This window comes from Scomber scombrus, chromosome 4, assembly GCF_963691925.1.
Source record: "Scomber scombrus chromosome 4, fScoSco1.1, whole genome shotgun sequence".
Lineage (NCBI taxonomy): Eukaryota > Metazoa > Chordata > Actinopteri > Scombriformes > Scombridae > Scomber > Scomber scombrus.
This window is the reverse complement of record NC_084973.1, coordinates 23,647,246-23,668,679: the sequence shown is the minus strand read 5'-3', so window position 1 is coordinate 23,668,679 and position 21,434 is coordinate 23,647,246. Positions and strand designations below refer to the sequence as shown.

Below are 21,434 nucleotides of genomic sequence, written 5' to 3'. Positions count from 1 at the left end.
GGTTTTTCTTGCTGTAATCATTCCTCCTTTCAAACTCATCAATTAGAAGATCCCTTCATAATGCACTTATAATATAGAAGAAGAAGAAGAAGAAGAAGAAGAAGAAGAAGAAGAAGAAGAAGAAGAAGAAGAAGAAGAAGAAGAAGAAGAAGAAGAAGAAGAAGAAGAAGAAGAAGAAGAAGAAGAAGAAGAAGAAGAAGCTTTATTGTCATTGCACAGTGAGATACAATGACATTTCGTTTGGCAGCAATCCTTGTAGCAGCTACAATCAGTATAAATATAAATAAATATGTATTAAAATAAATAACAACGTATCTAAAATATGTTTTTTTTTAAATCAAGTAACAACAACAACAAGAACAAGTTAAAGTGCAGGTAAAAATACTGTGCATGGTAGTTATTGCAGTATGTTCATGGTTCTTGCAGCAGCCTCTTCACTGCCATGGGAAAGAAGCTGTATTTGAGTCTGTCTGTTTGTTTTTCGACAAAAATCCAGGCCTCCTACTGTACAAAAAGTTATTTAAAAGCTTATTACAGCCTTTCCCTGTTGACAACTCAACAGGGAAAGGCTGTCTGAAAAAACACAAAGAGGGAATTTCATGCTAAAAGACTGTAAATATGGCAGATATCAGGGCATATATGACTAAGTCAGACTGCCGAAGCCTCATATAAGCTCTAGACAAACGTTTAATGCATTTTTGCACAAAATCACTGTTGACACACTGTGGATTTTGGCCCCATTTCTTACATTGAAAGCACATTTAAAGGTCAATATGAACATGAGGAATTATTACAGTGAAGAAAACCTCTTTCAATGTTTATATGGACACCTGATTGTTATTTTAGGACAGACTTGGAAAAAGTGTGATGATAAATTAATAATGTGTGTGTGCGTGCGACGTGCGTGCATGCATATTTTATCCACAGGAATTCAAGAAACACATATAAATGATCATTTTCATGAATTTATTACAAAACTTTAAATAAAAAGAACATTTTTAAATAAGTTAACATCTATATGATAATAAATAGTCACATTTGTGCACCCTCATTTTTTAAAGGGACATTCTAACAATTAATATATGAGCCTGTTTATTTTTTTTAAAAAGTTACCACTACGTCTGACACAGTTCAGTTATTGTCATCCAGATCTCTTACTTTCACATTGCTGTGTGTGCTTTTTTAAAAGTTGGGTCAAATAAAAAAGATGGCCTTTTTATGCAAATTAAATGAAAACCCTAATAAAGAAAAAAAACTATACAGCCTCTCTGTAATTGATTTGTATGTATGTAACTTACATTGTGAAAAGAAATGTTATGGTTTATGTTTTTCCTTAGAGTAATAATACTGATAATGGTGGTGACAATGTTGTAGACAATGATGATGAAGATGATGAGGATAATGATGAGGATGATGATGAGGAGGAACGGTGAGTTGTAGGGGTCACACTGACATCTCAGATGGTACAGTCTTTATTAGTTGTGCTGATTTTACACATCTGAAAACAGACAAACAAACAAAAAACATCTGGATGAGAACTTATTGTCTTATTCTCGCCACACAGTGAAATGCAAAAAACATGAACTTACACCAACCAAAGCCTTGATAGTAACAATAAATGGTAATAATCACTTGTTTGAGTGATAATTTGAAAAATGTTGCTGACTCATTAAGTCAAGTAAAACATGAGTGCTGGGTGCAGGGGGACATAACAGTGGAAAAAATTCGTAGTAGAATATTTTAGCTGAAGGTTCAGAATTTCCCCAATTGTTCATAAAAACTGTTATATGAAATGTTTTGTGGCATTATTTCTATAATGTCATTTTTCTCTACTCCTATATGTCCTAATACGCAATCACACATGAACATAATTGTTTGGAGACAGCAAGAACTCACCTCTTATAGGCAAAGCAGTAAATTATCAAGGCCAGGACAATGATGATTATGGTGACCCCGAAGCCGATGGCAATTAGTTGCTCTAACTCAGGCGGGACACGAGAGGGTTCAGACTGGTTGTAGAACATACAGCGAGGCCCGGTGTACGAGGACGTGCAGCTGAAAGACCACACAGAGAAATATGTGAGTGCATTCCAGAGGTGAACACGAACCAACATGTACATGTGGATTTGATGAAGAGATTTTACTTAAACATGTCAATAGGATGCCTATAGGCGTAAATGTGTGTGTGTGTGTGTGTGTGTGTGTGTGTGTGTGTGTGTGTGTGTGTGTGTGTGTGTGTGTGTGTGTGTGTGTGTGTGTGTGTGTGTGTGTGTGTGTGTGTGTGTGTGTGTGTGTGTACATATGATAACACAATATCTTACATGCAAGAAGGTTGGTCGCTGTCTTGAGGGTACATGCATTTGCCACCGTTTCCGCAGTAATTTTCATGCTCGCTTTCACAGGATCTGTGTGATCGCAAAACCCGAGGCCCCTCCACACTGCCTGCCGAGAGAAGCATGATAATCAATAATCAAGTTTTTAACACTAATATGTGGGGCTCCATCTGTGCCAGTAATGAATCAACTGACTTATTAATAAATAAATTACAAGGGTGCAAAATATATAGACAAATAACACAAGGGGAAAGAAACTACTCTAAAACACAAAACATAAACAATAAATAAACAATCAAATTGGTAATATAGTGACATCAGTAAATGAATCTCTTACTCAATTTAGTCAGTTACTTGACTGATTGATTAATTAAATACATATATATATATATATTTAATCTTAAACAACAACCACTGAAGCAGATGGGATTTATACTGCTGTTGATAATTTGTACTTTATATGGATCAGTTGATTAGTTTGTTCCTAATTTAGCAGATGAGCAAGTGAAAGATCCTCTTGTAAATACTATCATGAAAGATTATAAGTTTTTTACATTATAATCTTGCACATAAAAGACAATAAAATATATTTTGGGGATGCATTCTGTGGGCTCTGTAATTTTGACCTATATCATTGATTAAATAGCTTTCCACAGTTCACTGTAGGGAATATAAAAAATTGAGGACACTTACTGTTATCAAGCTGAGTGGTCAAAGATGAGTCAGACAGAGCAGGAGTTGTTGTGGTCTGGAGGTTGTCTGTCAGCACTGCAGATTGTCCTGCTGTGGCAAAAAGAACAACTGCCACTGCTGCGAAGATGGCTAAAAAACAACACGGGAACAGAAAAAATTTGATCTTTAAAAGGTGTATTTTGCTTCCTTGTTGGATAAGTGTTGTGACACATACTGTTCTTGAGTCAAGATTTTCTTTTCTTTTCTAAAGACGCAACATTAAACTCTGCCAGATCTCTACAAACATATTAACAAAAGGCTACAGACGCTGCCAGTTTTTCACTATAATACATGCACACAATAGTGGGATTACATACCTGAGAAAAAATTGTCAGCATTTTGGCTTAAGTGTAATTTTCTGCATCACTTAAGACATTTCATCTTGAAGGTGTATTGCTAAAATGAAAAAACTTGATGCATCTTTCTGCTAATTTAACCAACTTCCAAACTAAAACAAAAAACAAACAAAAAGTAAAACATCTCTTTTCCCCTAATTAAGTAGAAACTTACCCTTCTCCAGCCATAGCTGTCCTTGTGTAAACATCTTTTCTTCTGGCAGTGCTACCTGATGCTTTCAGCTCAACTCCCTGTACGCTGTGTGATTAACAACCGGTTTTTGAAGAGCTTTTATACTGCCTCGAACCAATGGAAAAGTTTTGACAACGAATAAGTGAACCGAAGACTTTTCCTTCCAAAAGCGTTTCCTTCCAAAAAATCCTTCTGCATCATTTCCTTTTGTTTTTTTGCCCCGGCTCTCTGCATGCAGGGGCAAAGTCTATGGGCTGATGGTGGTGGTGGAGGCACGTTATTACCCAGAGGCTCTTTAAATGTGGCTTCTTCACTGGAAGTATCTGAACCCTCCCCTGCACTTGGCAGATGGATAGTTTCAGCTTGAATTGATAGTTTCAATCAAATGCCTGACATGTAGTGGTTTCCCCTCTCTGACAAAGACAGGTGTTGTGAAAGCCTAATTTCCTTCCAAAGCCTGATTGCAAGATTTTTTAAACAAGATTTCTTTGTGGTGGCTGACAGGTGTCAAGAGCATGTATAGATCCCTTCTTACACATAGGTTATGTGTGTCCAAAAGAGATTTACACCAGCTGTTACATGGAAATCTGCAGAATGAATATGATCATCTGAGTCACTCTCATTCGTGAATAAATATTGATAAGGTTGTTGGGGCTCTTAATTTGCCTGGATGATTAATCCCAACACGTTTGGCAGTGTTGGTGGGTGGGAAGCCACTGAGGGGTCACATAATTGTCACTGCAGCAGTGACTTAGTGGTTGGTCAGGGTGCCTTTGCCAAACTGGGGGAACCTCCTCGTGCATTTTATGCTGAAGAATTCAGGTGAACAAAAGTGTTTATCAGAGAGGAGGTGATACAGTATAAACCTTTAAAAATAAAAAGTGGATTAAATACATATGATGAAGACCTCAATATGCTTCAAATTAAGTGCTTGTAGGATTGCCAAAAAGCATCTAAATCTGTTTTGCTTTCAACAGTTTACTTAGGTCTGTTGCATTGAGGGTGAAAGTAGATTAACTATGACAGCACACTGTGCTGTCTATGACAATGTCTTTTAGATCAAATCACCAGGACACATCACTATAGTCTGAAACTTTAAAATCATACAACTTTAAACACCTATTAAGTATAAGAAAATACCAACAAATTAAGTGAGAAATTGCAGTACTGGCACAGCGTTGTTTTTTATTTAATTATGCATTTCCAGGTCATCTGGAATGTTCGAAAATGAACCAAAATGACTTCGGTAGAAAAAATATTAATCTAAATTTTTAAAAAGTGAACTTTGAAATAAATAACATAAATAAATAAGTGAACAAATATTAACAAAGTACATATCACTTAAGTTTCCCAGCAGGTATGTAGTCATCAGCTCATGGAGTTTTAAATAAAATCGTGTGTGTATAAACGAATTCATGTATGTACTGTATGTGTGTGTATGTATATATATATATATATATATATATATATATATATATATATATATATATATATATACTGTAGCATATACTGTATGTACTGTCTATCATTCAACAAAATGAATGGCTTCGTATTGTGTCTTTGAATATGTTAGTGCATCAGAGCATTTCTGGCAGCAGTCACAGTGTTCTTCATCAGCATAGCGACTGTCATTGGACCCACACCTCCGGGAACAGGTGTGATGAAACCTGCCTTCTCCTTCACTCCTATAACAATCCAAACATTTGACACAGGGTTAAGTTACAATATTTCCATTCCAAGAAGTAAAGCTGAGATGTACAGGAATATCTCTGTTTATTTGCCAATAAAATTAGCTCTCACATATGAAAGGACTAAGGGCATCAGTGTGCGTCAAAATAAGTGTTCGTCAGATTAAAAACTTTTGTAACTTTCCAAAAACTATCAATCCAACAAGGACACATTTAAATGTCTTGTGTACAACTAAATGCAACGTCATGAATGCCTTTGAGCAGAGACTCTGCCCCATTTATACGATTTATAGCATCGAAACAACAAAGACACAAAGGAGACAAGTTCTTGGAGAGATATCAATGAGACTTTTGCCCCACCTTGTACAACACCCTGTATAAGCATAGCGAAACCTTAAAGGTGTACTGCAACTATTAAGCAATGCACTTTTATAAAAGTCTGGAGAGTTACAAGATACTTTTTTTTCTTTTTAAATGGTCAAAATTGATGCAGCAGTGACGAAGATATCTTGATTTTAGTCCCTAATATGAGTTGAGTTTCTGTTACGGTCACAGGTTTTGATTAGTTACCAATGGCTTAGCTAATTGATTTAGCAGAAATGTCCTTCTCTGATATGATATATGTGCTCTGATAATTTACCTTCAAAGTCCACATCACCGATGAGACGTAGTTTCCCTGTATTCGGGTCCTGGATACGGTTTATGCCCACATCGATGACCGCTGCGCCCTCTTTCACCATATCTGCTGTGATCAGTCCAGGAATACCTATGCACAGAAATCAAAGAGGTGTTGAAGATTCGAGATAATTTGACACCTCATTAATTTTCACCAACAGGAGCTGCAACATAAAATCTTTCAACTGCCAGGGGGCTCCTTGGCAAAAATGAGCTCCTGGCCCGCGATATACCACTGGATCCTCGCCCTCTCTGTGCACCATGAGCATGATTTCTGGAAAACTACCTGGCGCCAAGTTTTGTGGTAATTTGATTGAACACAAATTAATTTAATATTCACCCCCATAAACAAAATATCAGCTGAAATCATTTGAATCTTGAAACTAGTAATAAAGCAAAACTCACACTCAGGCCCTTATTAGATCTGTTGGCATTGTGCTTTAAGTTAATGTTACAATTAATGAAATTATCAAAAACTGCCAAATTGTGATCCAGGGAGTTTTGAAGGCACCTGGAATCAGCTGTTTTGCCTGGTTAGTAACCCAATCTTGGGACATGCGATGAGATATGTTTCATTTTTCAACAGAATGGATTTGATTTATTTGAAACCAGCATCACCTTTTTGAAGGACAATCTCTCTAACTTCCGCTGCTGGTCAACCTGAACATTTTTGACTCAACTTAAAAGAGTGAGAGTAATTATAAAAACACTTCCAACACATGCTTATGTCATAGGCTCTGCAGTCGCCAACTCCTTCGCTAATGTTGTGGTTGTAAAATGGTGGATAAATTGTTTTGAGTGTCACACAAATCCCACAAAATGACTTGATTCACAAAAAGAATTTGATCCATTTGGTACAATAACATTTGTGTAGAAGAGACAAGACTTTAGGTGCACATGCTCTGCCCTTAGAGCATGTGCAGTATGCATTCATCTGGCCAGCGTGGGAATGTCAAACCCGATACCAGAGTAGAAACTCGTTTGGCAAGGGCTTTAATGTAACGTATGAAACGTTTATTTACATGTAAAAGTTCTGCACTACATGTTTAAATAACCTGACATTAAAGTTTAAAACCTCAAAAACTACTTTAGTGCTGTTTAGTTAACAGTTGTTAATGATAGGCATCTGCAGCCACCATGACATTTCCATATCAAACATCATAGTAATCTCAGTAACGCCTATCAGGAAAGAGATAAAAGTTCTGCAGGTTTCATGTAATCACAGCTTTCAGTGGAACGTTGTGACAATTACCACATTACCTTAGACTTAAATGTCAGCATAGCAGAATAAGATGATACCTTAGCTAAACGGAAGGAAAGAAACCATTGTATATTTATTTTAAGCGCCAAACTATTTGAAAGTTGGCTGTGAGTTGGCTGTGAGTTGACTGTGAGTTGGCTGTGTGAGAAACCTTCAATTTGAACTCCTCAGACAGCAATTATAGCTCCCCAATAATAGGATCAAGTCTGCGCCAAATAACAATTAAGTACCAGCTTTATCAAATACTATTGCTCATATAAAGCAGACAGACACAGGAGAAACTCAGTGACACGCAAACCCCAAACTACACCCAGAATCTAACTGCTGACTAACTGCAAATACAAGTTCCACAACAATTAAACCCTCAATACACACTGGATAATTCCCGAGTGACATGAGAACAGCTGTAATTAAATATATAGTTAGGTCTAGATGCAGTTCTTTTTTCAAAAAGTCTAACTGAGCAATTGAATGAGAAGAAAAGGAGATGCCCTTCCCAGAGAGTTGCCTTTAGTCATCAGGAAATGGTACAAAAGAAGTAAAACAAGGCACCCCCTTTAAGGCACATAGTCACTGAAAAGTATTTAGACAGATGTTGTGCACTGATTGATTGTCTTACATTCCAGCAACCACAGATCACTATAGTTCTTAAGAAAGCAGTGATCTGTAACCACAGTTGGGGTAAAGTAAGGGGTAAATATACTGAATCTGTTTATACTAAATTCCTCAACACACACTTGATTTGTCCAAAATAATCACTTCAAGTAAGGGCTGGTAAGTACTTTCACAATCTCCCTTCCTGCTTGCGTTATCAGGTATTGTAATTCCCGCTATGGTAGTTACGACATCATAAAAAAGACACCTGACACTGGTTTAAGGAGTGTACACATGAAGCTGGAGTGGAGAGCTGCTTTAGTAACATGCATCACTTCACTCAAAGTTCAAATTGTTCATTTGTAATGCATAAATTGGAGAAAATGAAAAAGAACGGTTCTTGAAAAAGGAAAACGAAATCAGTGGGTGCACACATTTAAATCCCAATTTCTAATTAAGAAAAATAATCATAACAGTACAAATGTATGCTTTGTAATGCAACATAACGCTACAATACAAAGCAATATACAGGACAATATACACATTCGATTTTGGCTCCAACATGTACGGATGTATTTAAGAAGTTGATATTTTGACTTAAGAACAAGAAAAAGAAATGAAATAATAAATTTTGTGTTTACGTAGCCCCCAGGGCTCATCAGCAGGGGGGACTTTTAGAGACTTAAATCTGAAACGGCCTGTTGCATAGGCCACTATCAGATTAATACGTTTTTTTAAAAATTGTAAATCATTCAAAGGTGTTCCAGTAAAACCCCATATTAAAATATGGACCAGGAAATGTGATGATATATCCCCTTTAAACTGTAAAATAAAAGGTTGCCATATGACTCAATGGTGGCTGGGGTGTAATTACCTGCAGCTGCAATAATGATGTCAGCCAGGCTAGTTAGCTCCTTCAGCTGTTCCCTCGGTGTACACCTGTGGGCAATGGTCACTGTGGCATCACCTGAGAAGAAAGACTTGGTTTTAGGTGGGTTCATTCAAATTTAAAAAAGAGCTTACTACAAGAGGCATGTAGGCAGATATTTTTGTGCAGAAGTTTTGAGATAGCTGCCTGTGCTGTTTCCACCACTAGTACTATACAATGTCAATGTAACACAGTGAGAAATCATCTCTTATTCAGAATAATCCACAGACATAATTATAAACAGCTTGTTTTGGAACTCATTTACACTAAAGTGTTATTCCCAATGAAAACTGATGTGAAGAGAATCAGACCACAACTGGTTTTGAGTTGTTGAACATAAAAAGTTGTTTTTTGTTCTTGAAACAAAGTATGTTGAAAACCAGCTGTGTATGAAATTCCTTGTTGTCTGTTTGTGAAGTGCTCTTTTTGCTGTCCTAAAAAGTACTAACTCCACTGGGTCTGATCAGTGAGTGTCCTTTGGAGCTGACACGCCCTGGGTTTTGATTTCTGGAACTTTTTGCTGTATGCGTAGAAGTAAAAAACTACAGTTCACATTAGAAGTTTTGGTTAACTTTGATACTGGTGCGCAGGTGGTCGAGTGGTTTGGGGCGCATGCCATATGCACAGCGGAACCCGGTTCGAGTCCCGGCCAGCGGACCTTTCTGCATGTCACACCCCCCTCTCTCTGCTGTGGTTTCCTGTCTCTCTACTGTCAAATAAAGGTGCCTATGCCCCAAAAAATCTTTTAAAAAACTCCAAAACCTTTAATTTGATACTTTTTGCCTGTTTCATCCCAGGCTGCAGCTGACAGAGGTTGGAGCTTCCTTCCTGACAACAGTGACAGTTTTCTAGTTAACACAATACAAAGATTATTACATTTGCTTCAAGGCAATACGTCAATGCAGTGCTCGCCCAATTACCTTAGAAGTAGCAAACAGCTTTTGATCAGGGTATATTTGATCAGTGCAGCACAAACAAAATTCCATTTACCTCCATTATATTGAGTGCCTGGCCAAGATTTCACAGTCTGATATCCTAAAACCTCAGCACATAAAACTATCTGCATGACTCAACAGTACCAGTGGCAGTGAGAGAAAAGGACTCATGTGGGTGAATTTATTTTTTCAATATATTGATAATGGCAGCCTATAATTCAGGAAATCTTGATGAAAATATTCCACTCTTAGGGCATTTTCACACCAAAAGCATTTAGTGTGGTTTAATCGAACAGTAATTCGTTTGACTCCTTATTTCGGTTTGTTTGCGTCGGTCAGAATGCAACAATCGACCTCAGGTCCGCACCAAATTAACCGGTCCGAGACAACAAAAAGAGGTGGTCTCGATCCACAACAAATAGGTAAAACGATCTACTTGGCGCTGAATTGTGGATAAAATTATATATTTAATTTCATATATTTTATACTTCATTTATATTTTTTCCTGAAGTGACGCGCAATGCGTTTTCGGCGACTCCAGTACATCATCAGATTATCAGTTGCAGCTGCGCCTCGTTTTCAAACTGTAGCATTTGCCAAAAAATCAGCAGAGATGGGAAGTAACGAAGTATGTACTACGTTATTTTACTTAAGCACATTTTCCAGTTATGTGTACTTTACTTGAGTATTTTTTTTCTGACGACTTTTTACTTTTCCTCCCTACATTTGAACACAAATATTTGTACTTTCTACTTCTTAAATTGTCAAAACAGGCTTGTTACTTTCAACCTCAGTGAGATTATAAAAAGAAGACATGATGTAGGCCTACAAATAAGTGATAGAAAACCAAAAGTCGCTATTGAAAGTTAAGTCCAACATTGTGTGAAGACAGAGCAGGAATATAACAGCAGCAGTGAGACTCCTGACATATGAACAAATGCTGTGCACTGTGCACAGTTTACAGAGGTCCATTATAACAGTAATCTGTGACAGTGAGTGAGTCAGTGAGGAACAATTAACCCGTTAACGCTGACAACCCTAATATTTATATTATATATATTCGGTCTGAAATTTGACTTGCAGCAAAACTAGACTGTGCCCAGTGATTTTTTCTGTGCAGGTTGTTAACAAAAGAGGAAAACGAAGAAGATAAATACCAAAGTGACCTATGAGGAGTAGTCATTACGTATTTTGGTTCGTTTAGAAATATGCGTGTGTGAAACCGAACCGTACCAAAGTCAGTACGCTACATTGTAACAATTTATTGCCTGCTGCGCACTAAACAACCAAACTATAGGTGTGAAAACGCCCTTTTATTACTGTTGAACTCCAACTCAACATCAAAGCTCATACATTCTCCAGTGCAAGTAGCAGGTGATGGTAGGATAAATAAGCTATTGAATTAGTCAGTCATTACACAATGAGTGAAACAACATTACAATAGCACTCTTAATCTTTATCTAAAATACGGAAGGACATCCTCCATAGTTTACCCGAACTGTGACCGGGAATACAGGTGTGGAGAAAGAGAAAAATGATCACACAAGAAAACTTCAAGGAAGATAAGAATGAGAGGGAAGGAAAGGCAAGTCACAACGCATCAAGCCTCCATATCACATACCTAATAGTGTATGTTAGAGAAGAAAGAGGAAGAGAACTGACCTCAGAATGAAACTTTACTCATTAAAACGTCATAAATTTGGACATAAAACATTTTTATTGTGATGTTGTTGCAGCAATCCCTTTTTTCCAAAATGAATCTTTACTGAGGGATAAATGAACATTGTCATTGTGGGTTGGTAAACATTCAGTTACAATCACTACCTTGTATTTCATAGGATAGTAGATTGTAACATGAACAGCTAGGATTTCCAAATGTGTAAAAAAGAATCTTCTGTATATTGGGATTTGTTAAAAATCCAGGGTTTTTTCCAACTTTATTATCATTACTCTTGTGTACAACCCAACATAGTCTCATCCAAGCCAGTGCAACCTGCTAAAAATATTTTTTAAACGTACAATAAATAACTGTAAAAGTTAGGTGCAAACTTCCACACAGCAAGTTCAAGTTTTTGATGATTTAAACACTGTAAGCAAAGCAGATTTTGAGGTAATGCAATGGTATGTCTTTAAGAGCAAAACAGTTGAAGTGCTGTGCATTATAGTGAATACTGTACTTGAGGACTGTGCATAATTAGTAGCAAGCAGCTTACAGAGCTCAACAGCCTTGCGTAAAAGCTGTTTCTGAGCTTTGATTTTGTAGAGTTTCAGCGTTTGAAGTCTGTATTCAGGGAGTCCAAACAGAGCATGATGGACTGATAGTACGATGTGTGGGTAAGAAATGGCTTCAAAAGCCCCAACAAGATAAATCTGAGTAGTATTTTGACATGTTTTCACTTGCTGGATTTTCCAAAGGGTTATGTTTGTTTGGAGAGATACATGATGGAAGATTTCTAATTATTGAAGTATGAGGGTATTTGATAACATCAAATCACCTTGGATACTCAGTATGTTTAAAATCCAGAAAACAGTCCAAGTCAAAGGTTTCAAAACTTTAAAAAAACAACAACATTATAACATTTTTCTAATGTCAGATAAGTCTTGAAAAAGTAAGGTAACCTGTTCCCACATCATACACTATGACCTCAATACCTCCAGTTCAATCCAGTTGAGAACTCAACTGTCGAGAATTTAAATATAAAACATGAAACCTAAACAAATATAACCATACACATAAAGATGATTAAAACAATATTCAAGAAATTCAAAAAACACAACATGTACTCCATAGCAACGGGCATTGGTGGTATATGACGTGTCAAAACACCCATATCTCTTATTCGTTATGTAAGCCCACATACCCCGCAGTATCATCCCACAATGACGCATGTCAGTGCATCAGGAGATACCCCACTCATCCTTTTTCTCTTACCAAATTTGTTACATTCACTCATGCAGGCAACTGTCCCTTAACTACTTCCCCTGTCTGTATGACTGCCTGGTTTGTGTTTTTATGACTGGGAAGATTGGTATCTTTATTCACTGCTAAACATGTTTGGAAACTTAAAAGGGATGTTCTGTGTTATCTTGTACCAAGCTATCATAAGCATCTGAAACTCAAGCCGATACCCAAGAGACTGATATAAACTGCCCTCTTTGTGGTAGACAGTGGGGACTCTAGCATATGTTTCGGTCACAGCTCTGAGGCGTATCCTGAAAGCACATATTAGTTCATTTTTTAACTAGTTCAAGATAAGTTTTTATCAATCCCATTTTAATTGCTCCTAAGACCCTTCCGCTGCCCTTAAATGTCCAGGTATGTTGCCACTGGCACATTTCATATTCTGCACCCTCAGCAGCTTTCATGTAGCACTTTTTCCAGTTAGACAACTTCATACAATCTTGGCTGAAATATTTGTACATTTAGTAGCATTTATTGACTGAATCACAGGGGCAATTAATGGCCAGTTTCACAGAATTGTAAGTTGAGTGAACTGTAACTTGAATTGTTTTCAGACATATGCTAGCTGAGTTATTTACACCTTTGTACTGATCTTACTTGTAATAAAGCTGCACTTTTGACTGGTCAAACATATTTGCTGTTTCATCTAAAAAGCATATTCCATGCAATGCCTTTCCAAATCCCCTCCCTTCTTCCTATACCCTTATAAGGACAGCTGATCCGCCTGCCAGCAGTGCACAGTGCCAAAAGTCTCGCCCAGTGCCTTTCCCCCACACTCCTTGGTTTTCACTCTTTGTACTTCTCCGTCAGGACGTGCATCAGAATTTATTGTTTGATAAAAAGGTGAAAAGTCATTATAGAATTTTTTTATTTATTTATTCATTGGCCACATCCTGACAAAGGTTTAAACATTTCAGGGAAAGCCACGATGGTGCAATATCATTTGCCTAAAGTATGCAGCAATCCTGACTAACAGAAACACACATATGCACGCACACACACACACGGCTGTGCTTCCATCACTTTAGATTATGTTGACTCACATTTATTTCCTGCAAACTTTGCTTAACCTTAAACCAGTTTTCACCCAAATGTTAATGATTTATGTTACGGGGACCCAAATGAGAGACAAGTCCCCATAGTGTTAATGTAAAAAGAGATTTATGTCTTCACAACATTACTTACACAAATTCTCACACACACACATGCTTACCCCCGGGGCGTTCGTGGTTGCGATCAGTGTGCAGCAATATTGCAATGGGCATTCCAACATTTTTGGAGCGACCAGCAACCAGCACATTCTTCCCCACAGTCTCGATACCTGCACAAACACATTTCCAGAAAAATAGTTTGGTAAATCATGACTGTACCCCTTAATTCAAAGAAAAAAATGATTACATGGATGTTGGGAAGTCATATTGTCAACTGGAAAAAGTTTTTCAGTGGCCAAAGCTACAAAAAAATGAATTTTCTATCAGTTTTATTCATTTTTTTAGTTATGTTTTTGTGAATTAATTCTTTGTTTGAGTACAGAATTATGTCTCAGACAGTAAATCTAAGTAACTTTAATGTGATCTTGAAGATGGACATACAGATGGACAGCGGAGACATAGATTAGACTGAAGGCCTTCACCCTCCCATCCTCCACAAATTCTAAAGTGGCTGAAATTATCTTGAGCATCACTGTCTGGTCTGGGAATTGCAAAAATTCTCTGAAAGCTGATAGTGAAAACAGCCATCAGGGTCTCTCCCTCTTCTAAAATGGGCATGCAACATAAATGAGCTTCCAAACAATTCTCCATCATTGTCAAGAGTTTCAGGTACAAGAGGATCCGACGCATCCAAAGATCTTAAATGTTTACACTTGTTTCCCAAAGCAGAAAATAAGAGTGAGTACATGGGTAGATGGTAAGGAGATTCTTGGTGTAAAGAGATTGCTATATATACACGATACAATGGGGTACTTAACTGCAACCCATATATATTTAAAATGCATTAATAACAACTTTTGTAAATGACACAAAGACATTTTAGTAAAAAATCTTGGTGCACAATCAACAGACAACAGCTTTCAGCTTGCTGCTCTGTATGATTCATGTTTCTATGTGGAAGCAAATTTAAGAAAGTTAATTTTGATTGGTGTAGGTGCTGCCTGAGGCAGCATGAATTAAACCAAAAACACAGCATTGGAAGTTTCACAAATATGCATGTCAGATTATGGATGTCATTCTGCTATTATCTCTCGATCAGATCTACTGTAAGCGTGTGGCATACAACATACACACCATAAATAAAAAGAAAAGAGAAGATATGGAAACTGAAAACATAAAGTGATGTCTACAACTACTGTTCCCTGATGGGGAGGAAGGAGGTACAACATTTATAGTACCAAGGATCAAGTGAATGTGCATGTGTGTGAGTTTGGTTATATTTTTTACATTTTCTAAATTATACTGTATATTATCACTTATTTTATAAAGCTAAAACATAGAAGTCATTATGAAAATAAATAGATAAAAATGAACAAAAACAATAATAGACTCCTGTGAGTGGGTAGAAGGTACGTAATAATCTACAATCATTTCTAAGAGTGTCTTGAGTCATGATGATTTTGGAAAAATGGGGCCAAGGTCAGTGTTGACTGAAGCTTAAACTCTGCTTGTACATGAACAATAGCACCCTCTTCCTGGTTTAATCGGTAAAGCTACTGGTGGGTTACTACCCATTTCAGCCAAGTTTCTCATATTATGATTTATTATTACAGGTAGCACCTCTTAATTCTTGCATATCATCTTCAAGTACAGTCAATACTATTAGACTCTAAGCCACACATCCAACCACCACACAGCCAGGACAGGTCCGTCTAAACAACTGATACTGACTCCAAATATGTTTCTTTGAACAGAATATTTTTAACTCATTACATGAGCACACCTGAAGAGTTTTATATGCTGCATTTGTGAAAGAATTACACAACACGACTTTTCCACCTCATTTTCATTGCAAACCAAGCCCTTAACTGCTAAAATATTTATATGCTTACTTGGTGAAAAGGATGACTGATGAGTGGTCCAGTACAGTAGCACAGTGGACAGATATTAGATTGTAAAATGATTGTTAGGCGCCATCTAGTGGACCACACTAGGTAAGACAGTAACACCGTGTTGACACTGTCTGCACAATTGCCCTTAAAATGTTTGTAACTGAGGGTCAAACATGCCTTGAGGTTTGATGACTTGAGTATGAATACAAGGCTGAATTAAGTTCCAGAAACAATACATTTAACGATTTTAAAGCTCTGACTGAACTCATCCTGGTGGTAAATAATTAAAATGTATTTCTATTAATTAATATTAAGATTGATAACGAATATATTTATTAATAGGCTATAATTACATTACATATATATATAAGTAGATTATAATTAATTAACATCATAATTAGTAAAGTAATAAAACATACAGTTGAGTAACAGGCTGCAATAAATTAGACCATGAGAAACACTGATATTCAACTTCATTCAAATAAATTCACCAGCTCTTTAAAGCCCTTCTATAATTAGTTTGCAGCAAGGTGAAGAACAGCATTAACTGAGTTAAAGAAGATGTTATGTTATGTAATGGGACTGAAGAGGTTTAGGTGGTTTACCTGTTCTTTTGATGATCTCCCAGACGGCTGCAGGTGTGGCAGGCACCATGGATCTCTGGTCCAAACACAGCTTACCAATATTCACAATATGGAAGCCATCCACATCCTTCTCTGGAGCGATGGCGTTACACACTGCTCTTTCATTTATGTGGTCTAAAGAGTGGAGGGAGGATGACTGATGTTGAGTGATACTGCATAGAATAAAGTGCAGAACATAACTATTTGTGACCGCTACACTCTATAATTGCACGTCATGTCCTGTAAATTATTGCCATTGATTAGCCTAACACACTTTGAATTAGTATTTTTCTGTCTTTGATTCTTAAACTAGCCACAGCCAGACCTTCTCTACTGCAATGGTAAAATGCAAAACTAAAACAAATGATGTGAGGAGAAAGTCTTGACATGCAAGGCTTGTGTCCCTCAGGCCAATTTAAATGAGATATTTGTTTGTAGTCAATCAGGGTGAAGTCAGGTAATTAAAAAGACAAGAAACTTCACACGTGCTATCAAACCCCATCAGTGTTCACAAATCCAATTACAAAATCAATGTTTTTTTTTACTTTAAAAGTCACCTTAGTCCTCTTTCTACATAAAGCAGCTGCTGCAATGTTTATTTTGCATGCTATGACAGACCTACATATACTGCAAACTTTGATGCTGGTGGGGAGAAATCCTGTGTCTGAGTTTACCCGGGAGTGGCAGCTGCACCAACAGTCCACTGACCCTCCAGTCACGGTTCATCTTGTCAATCAGATCCAACAGCTCCTCCTGGGAGACTGAGCTAGGCCGCACCACTGTGTCACTGGAAATACCTGGAGAGCACATACACGTCACATGCACCAAATGTAGCCGTGTGCGTGTTAGTTTTAAAGTTAGTTTTGTTTGCTAAAGGTGTGTTTGTACATGTGTATCTATATGTCCATGCATGTTTAAAATTTTGAGATGCGTTAGGTAGATCTACAGTATGTTGTGGCTGTTGTTCTCCATGATGTAAAAATTTTGCACACAGTGTTAAGGAATGTGTGCAATTCTCATATCTGACCCAGAATGCTGGCAGCCCGGGTCTTGTTCTTAACATAGGTACGACTAGCGGGGTCGTCTCCCACTAAGACCACTCCTAGGTGAGGTCTCATGTTGCCCTGAGCAACCAGCTCTTCCACATCACGTTGGATTTCTCTGTGGAGCTGACGAGCCATCGTCGTCCCCGAAATCACCACAGCGGCATGCCTGGAGAGGTAAATCATATAGACATAAATTAATACAGCACACATCGCAGACATGACACAAAAATAAATTATTTAACATAGAACTGAAGTGATTAGACACTTATCAATTTTTATAACTAATGCTAACTAAGTAGGATTTTTCATGCTGGACTTATACTTGTAATTGAGTATTTTTACATTGCTGTATTGGCAGTTTCACTTAAGTAAAAGCTGTGAGTACTACTTCCAGCACTGTCAGTGATCCAGAACCCAAACATATTCAGTTTACTATCACAGAAGATGGAAAAAAACAAGCCAATATTAATATTTCAGATGATGGCACCTGAGAATGTTTGGTGTTTTTTGGATACAGACGGGATAGATAAACTCTTCAACCACTGCCGACTTATACATCAACTCAACTCAAAAATACACTCAATAAGTTAGCATGCTTGTTACAGCTCAAAATAAGTAACCCTATCTGGTAAAATTACTGGATTTTTGCAATGATCCATCAAATGTGGTTATCAAACACTTAAGACAAATATATGCATTGGAGACCTGATATTTTACAGTTTAAAAATAAACTTTGTTGTACAAAAAGACATCAGTGCACGGGAACAGTAACTTCACTGGGGATTTAATAATTACAACTAACTATAAATGTTAAAAAAAAATAAAAAATAACTAAATAAATATTTAACTTGAATTAAGAACAAGAGTCAAGTATAGACTAAATAAAAGTATTGGGACGCACATCTTAATCATTGACTTCCGGTTTTTCATTCAGACCCATTGCCACAGATGTATAAAATCAATCACCTAGTCATGCAGTCATTGGATGCCACCGTAGAAGCGTTTAGGAACCACAGCAACTCAGCCATGAAGTTGCAGACCACTTAAAGCCACACAGCGGGGTCATCGAGTGCTGAGGCACATAGTGTGTAACAGTCGTCAATGCTCTGATGACTCAATAACTGCAACTTCCTCGAGCATTAACATTAGCACAAAAACTGGGAACTTCATGTAATGGGTTTCCAAGGCCAAGTAGCTGCATGCAAGCCTTACATCACCAAGCACAATGCCAAGCGTCGGAGCGGTGTAAAGCACGCTGCCACTGGACTCTGGAGCTGTGGAAACGTGTCCTGTGGAGTGACGAATCACACTTGTCTGTCTGTCAGTCTGATTAATGAGTCTGGGTTTGGTGGATGCCAGGAGAACATTACCTACCTGACTGCACTATGCCAACTGTAAAGTTTGGTGAAGGAAGGGTAATGGTATGGGGCTGGTTTTCAGGGGTGGGGGAGGCCCCTTAGTTCCAATGAAGGGAAACCTTAATGCTTCAGCATACCAAGACATTTTCGACAAATATAAGCTTCAAGTCTTGTGAGAGCAGTTCGGCCTTCTCTGCTCCAGCATGATTATGCCACCACTGCACTTAAGGCTAGGTCCATTAGGACATGGATCGGTGACTTTGGTGTGGAAGAACTCGACTGACCTGCACAAAAGCCTGACCTCAACCCCACTGAACATCTTTGGGATGAGCTAGAACGGAGGCTGCGAGCCAAGCCTTCACAGCGTCTGACCTCACAATACAAATGCTCGTCTGGGTGAATGGGCAAAAATGTTCACAGACACACAAAATCTTACGGAATGCCTTCCCAGAAGAGTGGAAGCTGTTATAGCTGCAAGGGGGGTGGACAACTTCCTATTAATGTCTATGGATTGAGACTGGGATGTCCCAATATTTTTGTTCATATAGTGTATATGGGATAAGTCAATATCGGCCGTTAATACCAGCTGAGTGATATATTGATCAGGCTCTAATTTAAAAATCACATCAAAATTGCACCATTGATATTTGGTTTCCCTGGTTACATACTGTCTGGCCAATTTTAGACGAAAAGAACCGCAAATAATTCGCTTTATAACTGAGTACAGGAAGGGATTAACGTTACTCTGTCTTTATCTTAATGGATAAGTGATTTCCACTGTAGTTTATGGCTAATGAGAGCCTCAGCAGCACCGATACTTCATGGTAGCAGCTAGCCGTCCCCTAGCAACAGCGGCCAATATAATCCCAACGGACGCAGTCTTTACGTTAAAGATACAACCCAGTGAGCGATTTATGTAATAGCGACACATTTGTTGACAGCGTTGTCAGTTTTACCAGACATATCAATCAACCCACCCGATCAAAAAGTAAGACATGTCCCCCTAAACCCCCACCTGCCCTCTCTCCACCGTGTAACCGCGGCTGTCAATCAACCATCCTCCGACAGACACGTGACGGCGCACACACACCACCTCACCGGCGCTCGTCCCTCCGCTCCGAGAAGTAACGCCGTATATTAAAAATAGAAAATGTGTTCTTTTTAAAAATGTGGTGCCATTTACCTCGTCGCCGACTGGTGCAGGTATCTCCTTTGACTTTCGCATTTTCTGTGCGTCCGCAGTTTGGCCCGGCAGCAGTGATGGTGAAACGCTAACGGGCTACAAATCCTGAAGGAGGAGCGTAGCGGTGAAACAGAGGCAGCCATGTTTGTGTGTGTTAGTGTGTTAGTGTGTGTGTGTGTGTGTGTGTGTGTGTGTGTGTGTGTGTGTGTGTGTGTGTGTGTGTGTGTGTGTGTGTGTGTGTGTGTGTGTGTGTCGTAGATAAAGCGTGCGTACGTTGCACGCTTTATCCACGACAGGGTGGGCTTGGGGCAGGGAAGCATTCATACTAAATGGGTCTATAGCCTATAATAATACAGTAATTCTTTTAATTTCCATTCATAGGGAAGAGTGTATGTAGGAGTATGTAGTAGTATAAATAACAGATTCAACATAAATAAAAGTTAAGGTGAAAAATGTTATTTGATGTCATGAGAAAGACATGTTTGTAGATTATTATACATTATTTCTCATTTAATTAAATTAGATTAAACAGAGCAGACTCACATTTTTTAAATACATTTTATTTGCACACACATAACACTGCATTCAATCCACATAACAAAAATAAATGATGTGACAAGAGATGCCAAGAAGCCACAGTATTGCACAACAGACCTGTCCTTAGCTTAATAATAAATAATAATAATAGGTGAGATTTATATAGCGCCTTTCACAAGGACGCTTAAGGAGAAAAACAAACAACAGCAAACAAGGACAGAATATATAACCTTACATAATTTAGGAAACAGCAGTGAATAAATGCCAATAAGAAGAACACAAAACAGAAGAAAAATGATATACTATATACCTCAAGAAATAATTAATCATCATGAAATGAATTTGATTATTTGGAGCATGAAACTCACAGTTAATTTAAATTGTAAAATGAAATTAAAGTACAAGTTCACAATTTTTCAAGTCATTCTGAAAATGACATTCAGGTGCATCTGTGAATATTAAATTATTGTCATAATCATTCCTCCTGTTCATACACATAGCTTACCCTTCAAGGACTGCTTAGCTAAACCTGCTGTGTCCACATGTCCAGGTGACATGGTTTGTCGAAGCCTCATGAAGACACCAGATTAGTTCGACATTTTGATTGTGAGAAATATGCTTTTTTGTACTCTTTTATATGTAGGCTATGATAAATATGAAGTTACCACCAGCAGCTGGTTAGCTTAGTTTAGTGCAATGGCAGGGATATCCTGACTCTGTTGGAAGGTGTTCTAGCACCCCAAAACCTTAGCAAGTCATGACACCTGGCCAAATCTAGTCTGTAACATCAATCTTGTTAAACCCACAAATTGACATGTTTATGTTTCAGTTAAACAAACGTGTTAAAACTTGAGTTTTACAAACTGATATTTTGTTAGCTTTGAACAGGGCCAGACCTGCTTTTGACCACAATACCAATCTTTATGCTAACCAACTGCTGGTATGTACTGTACATACAGACATGACAGCAGCATCGGTCTACTAACTTGACAAGAAAGCAAATAATGG

The 21,434-nt window shown here is 37.8% G+C and overlaps 3 protein-coding genes across 3 annotated transcripts in view; 1 reads left to right on the top strand and 2 right to left on the bottom strand.

The window, feature by feature from the left end:
* LOC133979733 (granzyme A-like) overlaps window positions 1–21,434 on the top strand; it is a 76,053-nt gene that overhangs the window by 29,662 nt on the left and 24,957 nt on the right. The window lies entirely within an intron of this gene.
* LOC133979725 (epigen-like) lies at window positions 1,373–3,653 on the bottom strand. The gene is made up of 5 exons (XM_062418301.1): window positions 3,576–3,653; window positions 3,027–3,155; window positions 2,322–2,442; window positions 1,897–2,055; window positions 1,373–1,498 (listed from the first exon to the last, which is right to left on the bottom strand). The coding sequence occupies exons 1-5, from the start codon at window positions 3,607–3,609 to the stop codon at window positions 1,444–1,446; spliced, it is 498 nt and encodes a 165-aa protein (XP_062274285.1). The 5' UTR covers window positions 3,610–3,653; the 3' UTR covers window positions 1,373–1,443.
* Window positions 5,163–19,962, bottom strand: LOC133979235 (bifunctional methylenetetrahydrofolate dehydrogenase/cyclohydrolase 2, mitochondrial-like). Its single transcript, XM_062417721.1, has 8 exons — window positions 19,890–19,962; window positions 17,330–17,514; window positions 16,977–17,099; window positions 16,285–16,437; window positions 13,850–13,957; window positions 8,686–8,778; window positions 5,922–6,047; window positions 5,163–5,278 (listed from the first exon to the last, which is right to left on the bottom strand). The coding sequence occupies exons 2-8, from the start codon at window positions 17,481–17,483 to the stop codon at window positions 5,163–5,165; spliced, it is 873 nt and encodes a 290-aa protein (XP_062273705.1). The 5' UTR covers window positions 17,484–17,514; window positions 19,890–19,962.

Bases quoted from the DNA above. Each gene is read 5' to 3' on its own strand.
- LOC133979235 (XM_062417721.1), bottom strand. From the start codon at position 17,483: ATGGCTCGTCAGCTCCACAGAGAAATCCAACGTGATGTGGAAGAGCTG. The intron at 16,438-16,976 runs GTAAACTCAGAC...TCCACTCTTTAG, and splicing joins GGTGCAGCTGCCACTCCCGG to ACCACATAAATGAAAGAGCA. The intron at 6,048-8,685 runs GTAATTACACCC...TTCTGTGCATAG, and splicing joins CATCATTATTGCAGCTGCAG to GTATTCCTGGACTGATCACA.
- LOC133979725 (XM_062418301.1), bottom strand. From the start codon at position 3,609: ATGTTTACACAAGGACAGCTATGGCTGGAGAAGG. The intron at 2,056-2,321 runs GTAAGATATTGT...GTGGTCTTTCAG, and splicing joins AGCGACCAACCTTCTTGCAT to CTGCACGTCCTCGTACACCG. The intron at 1,499-1,896 runs GTGAGTTCTTGC...GTCTGTTTTCAG, and splicing joins TACTGCTTTGCCTATAAGAG to ATGTGTAAAATCAGCACAAC.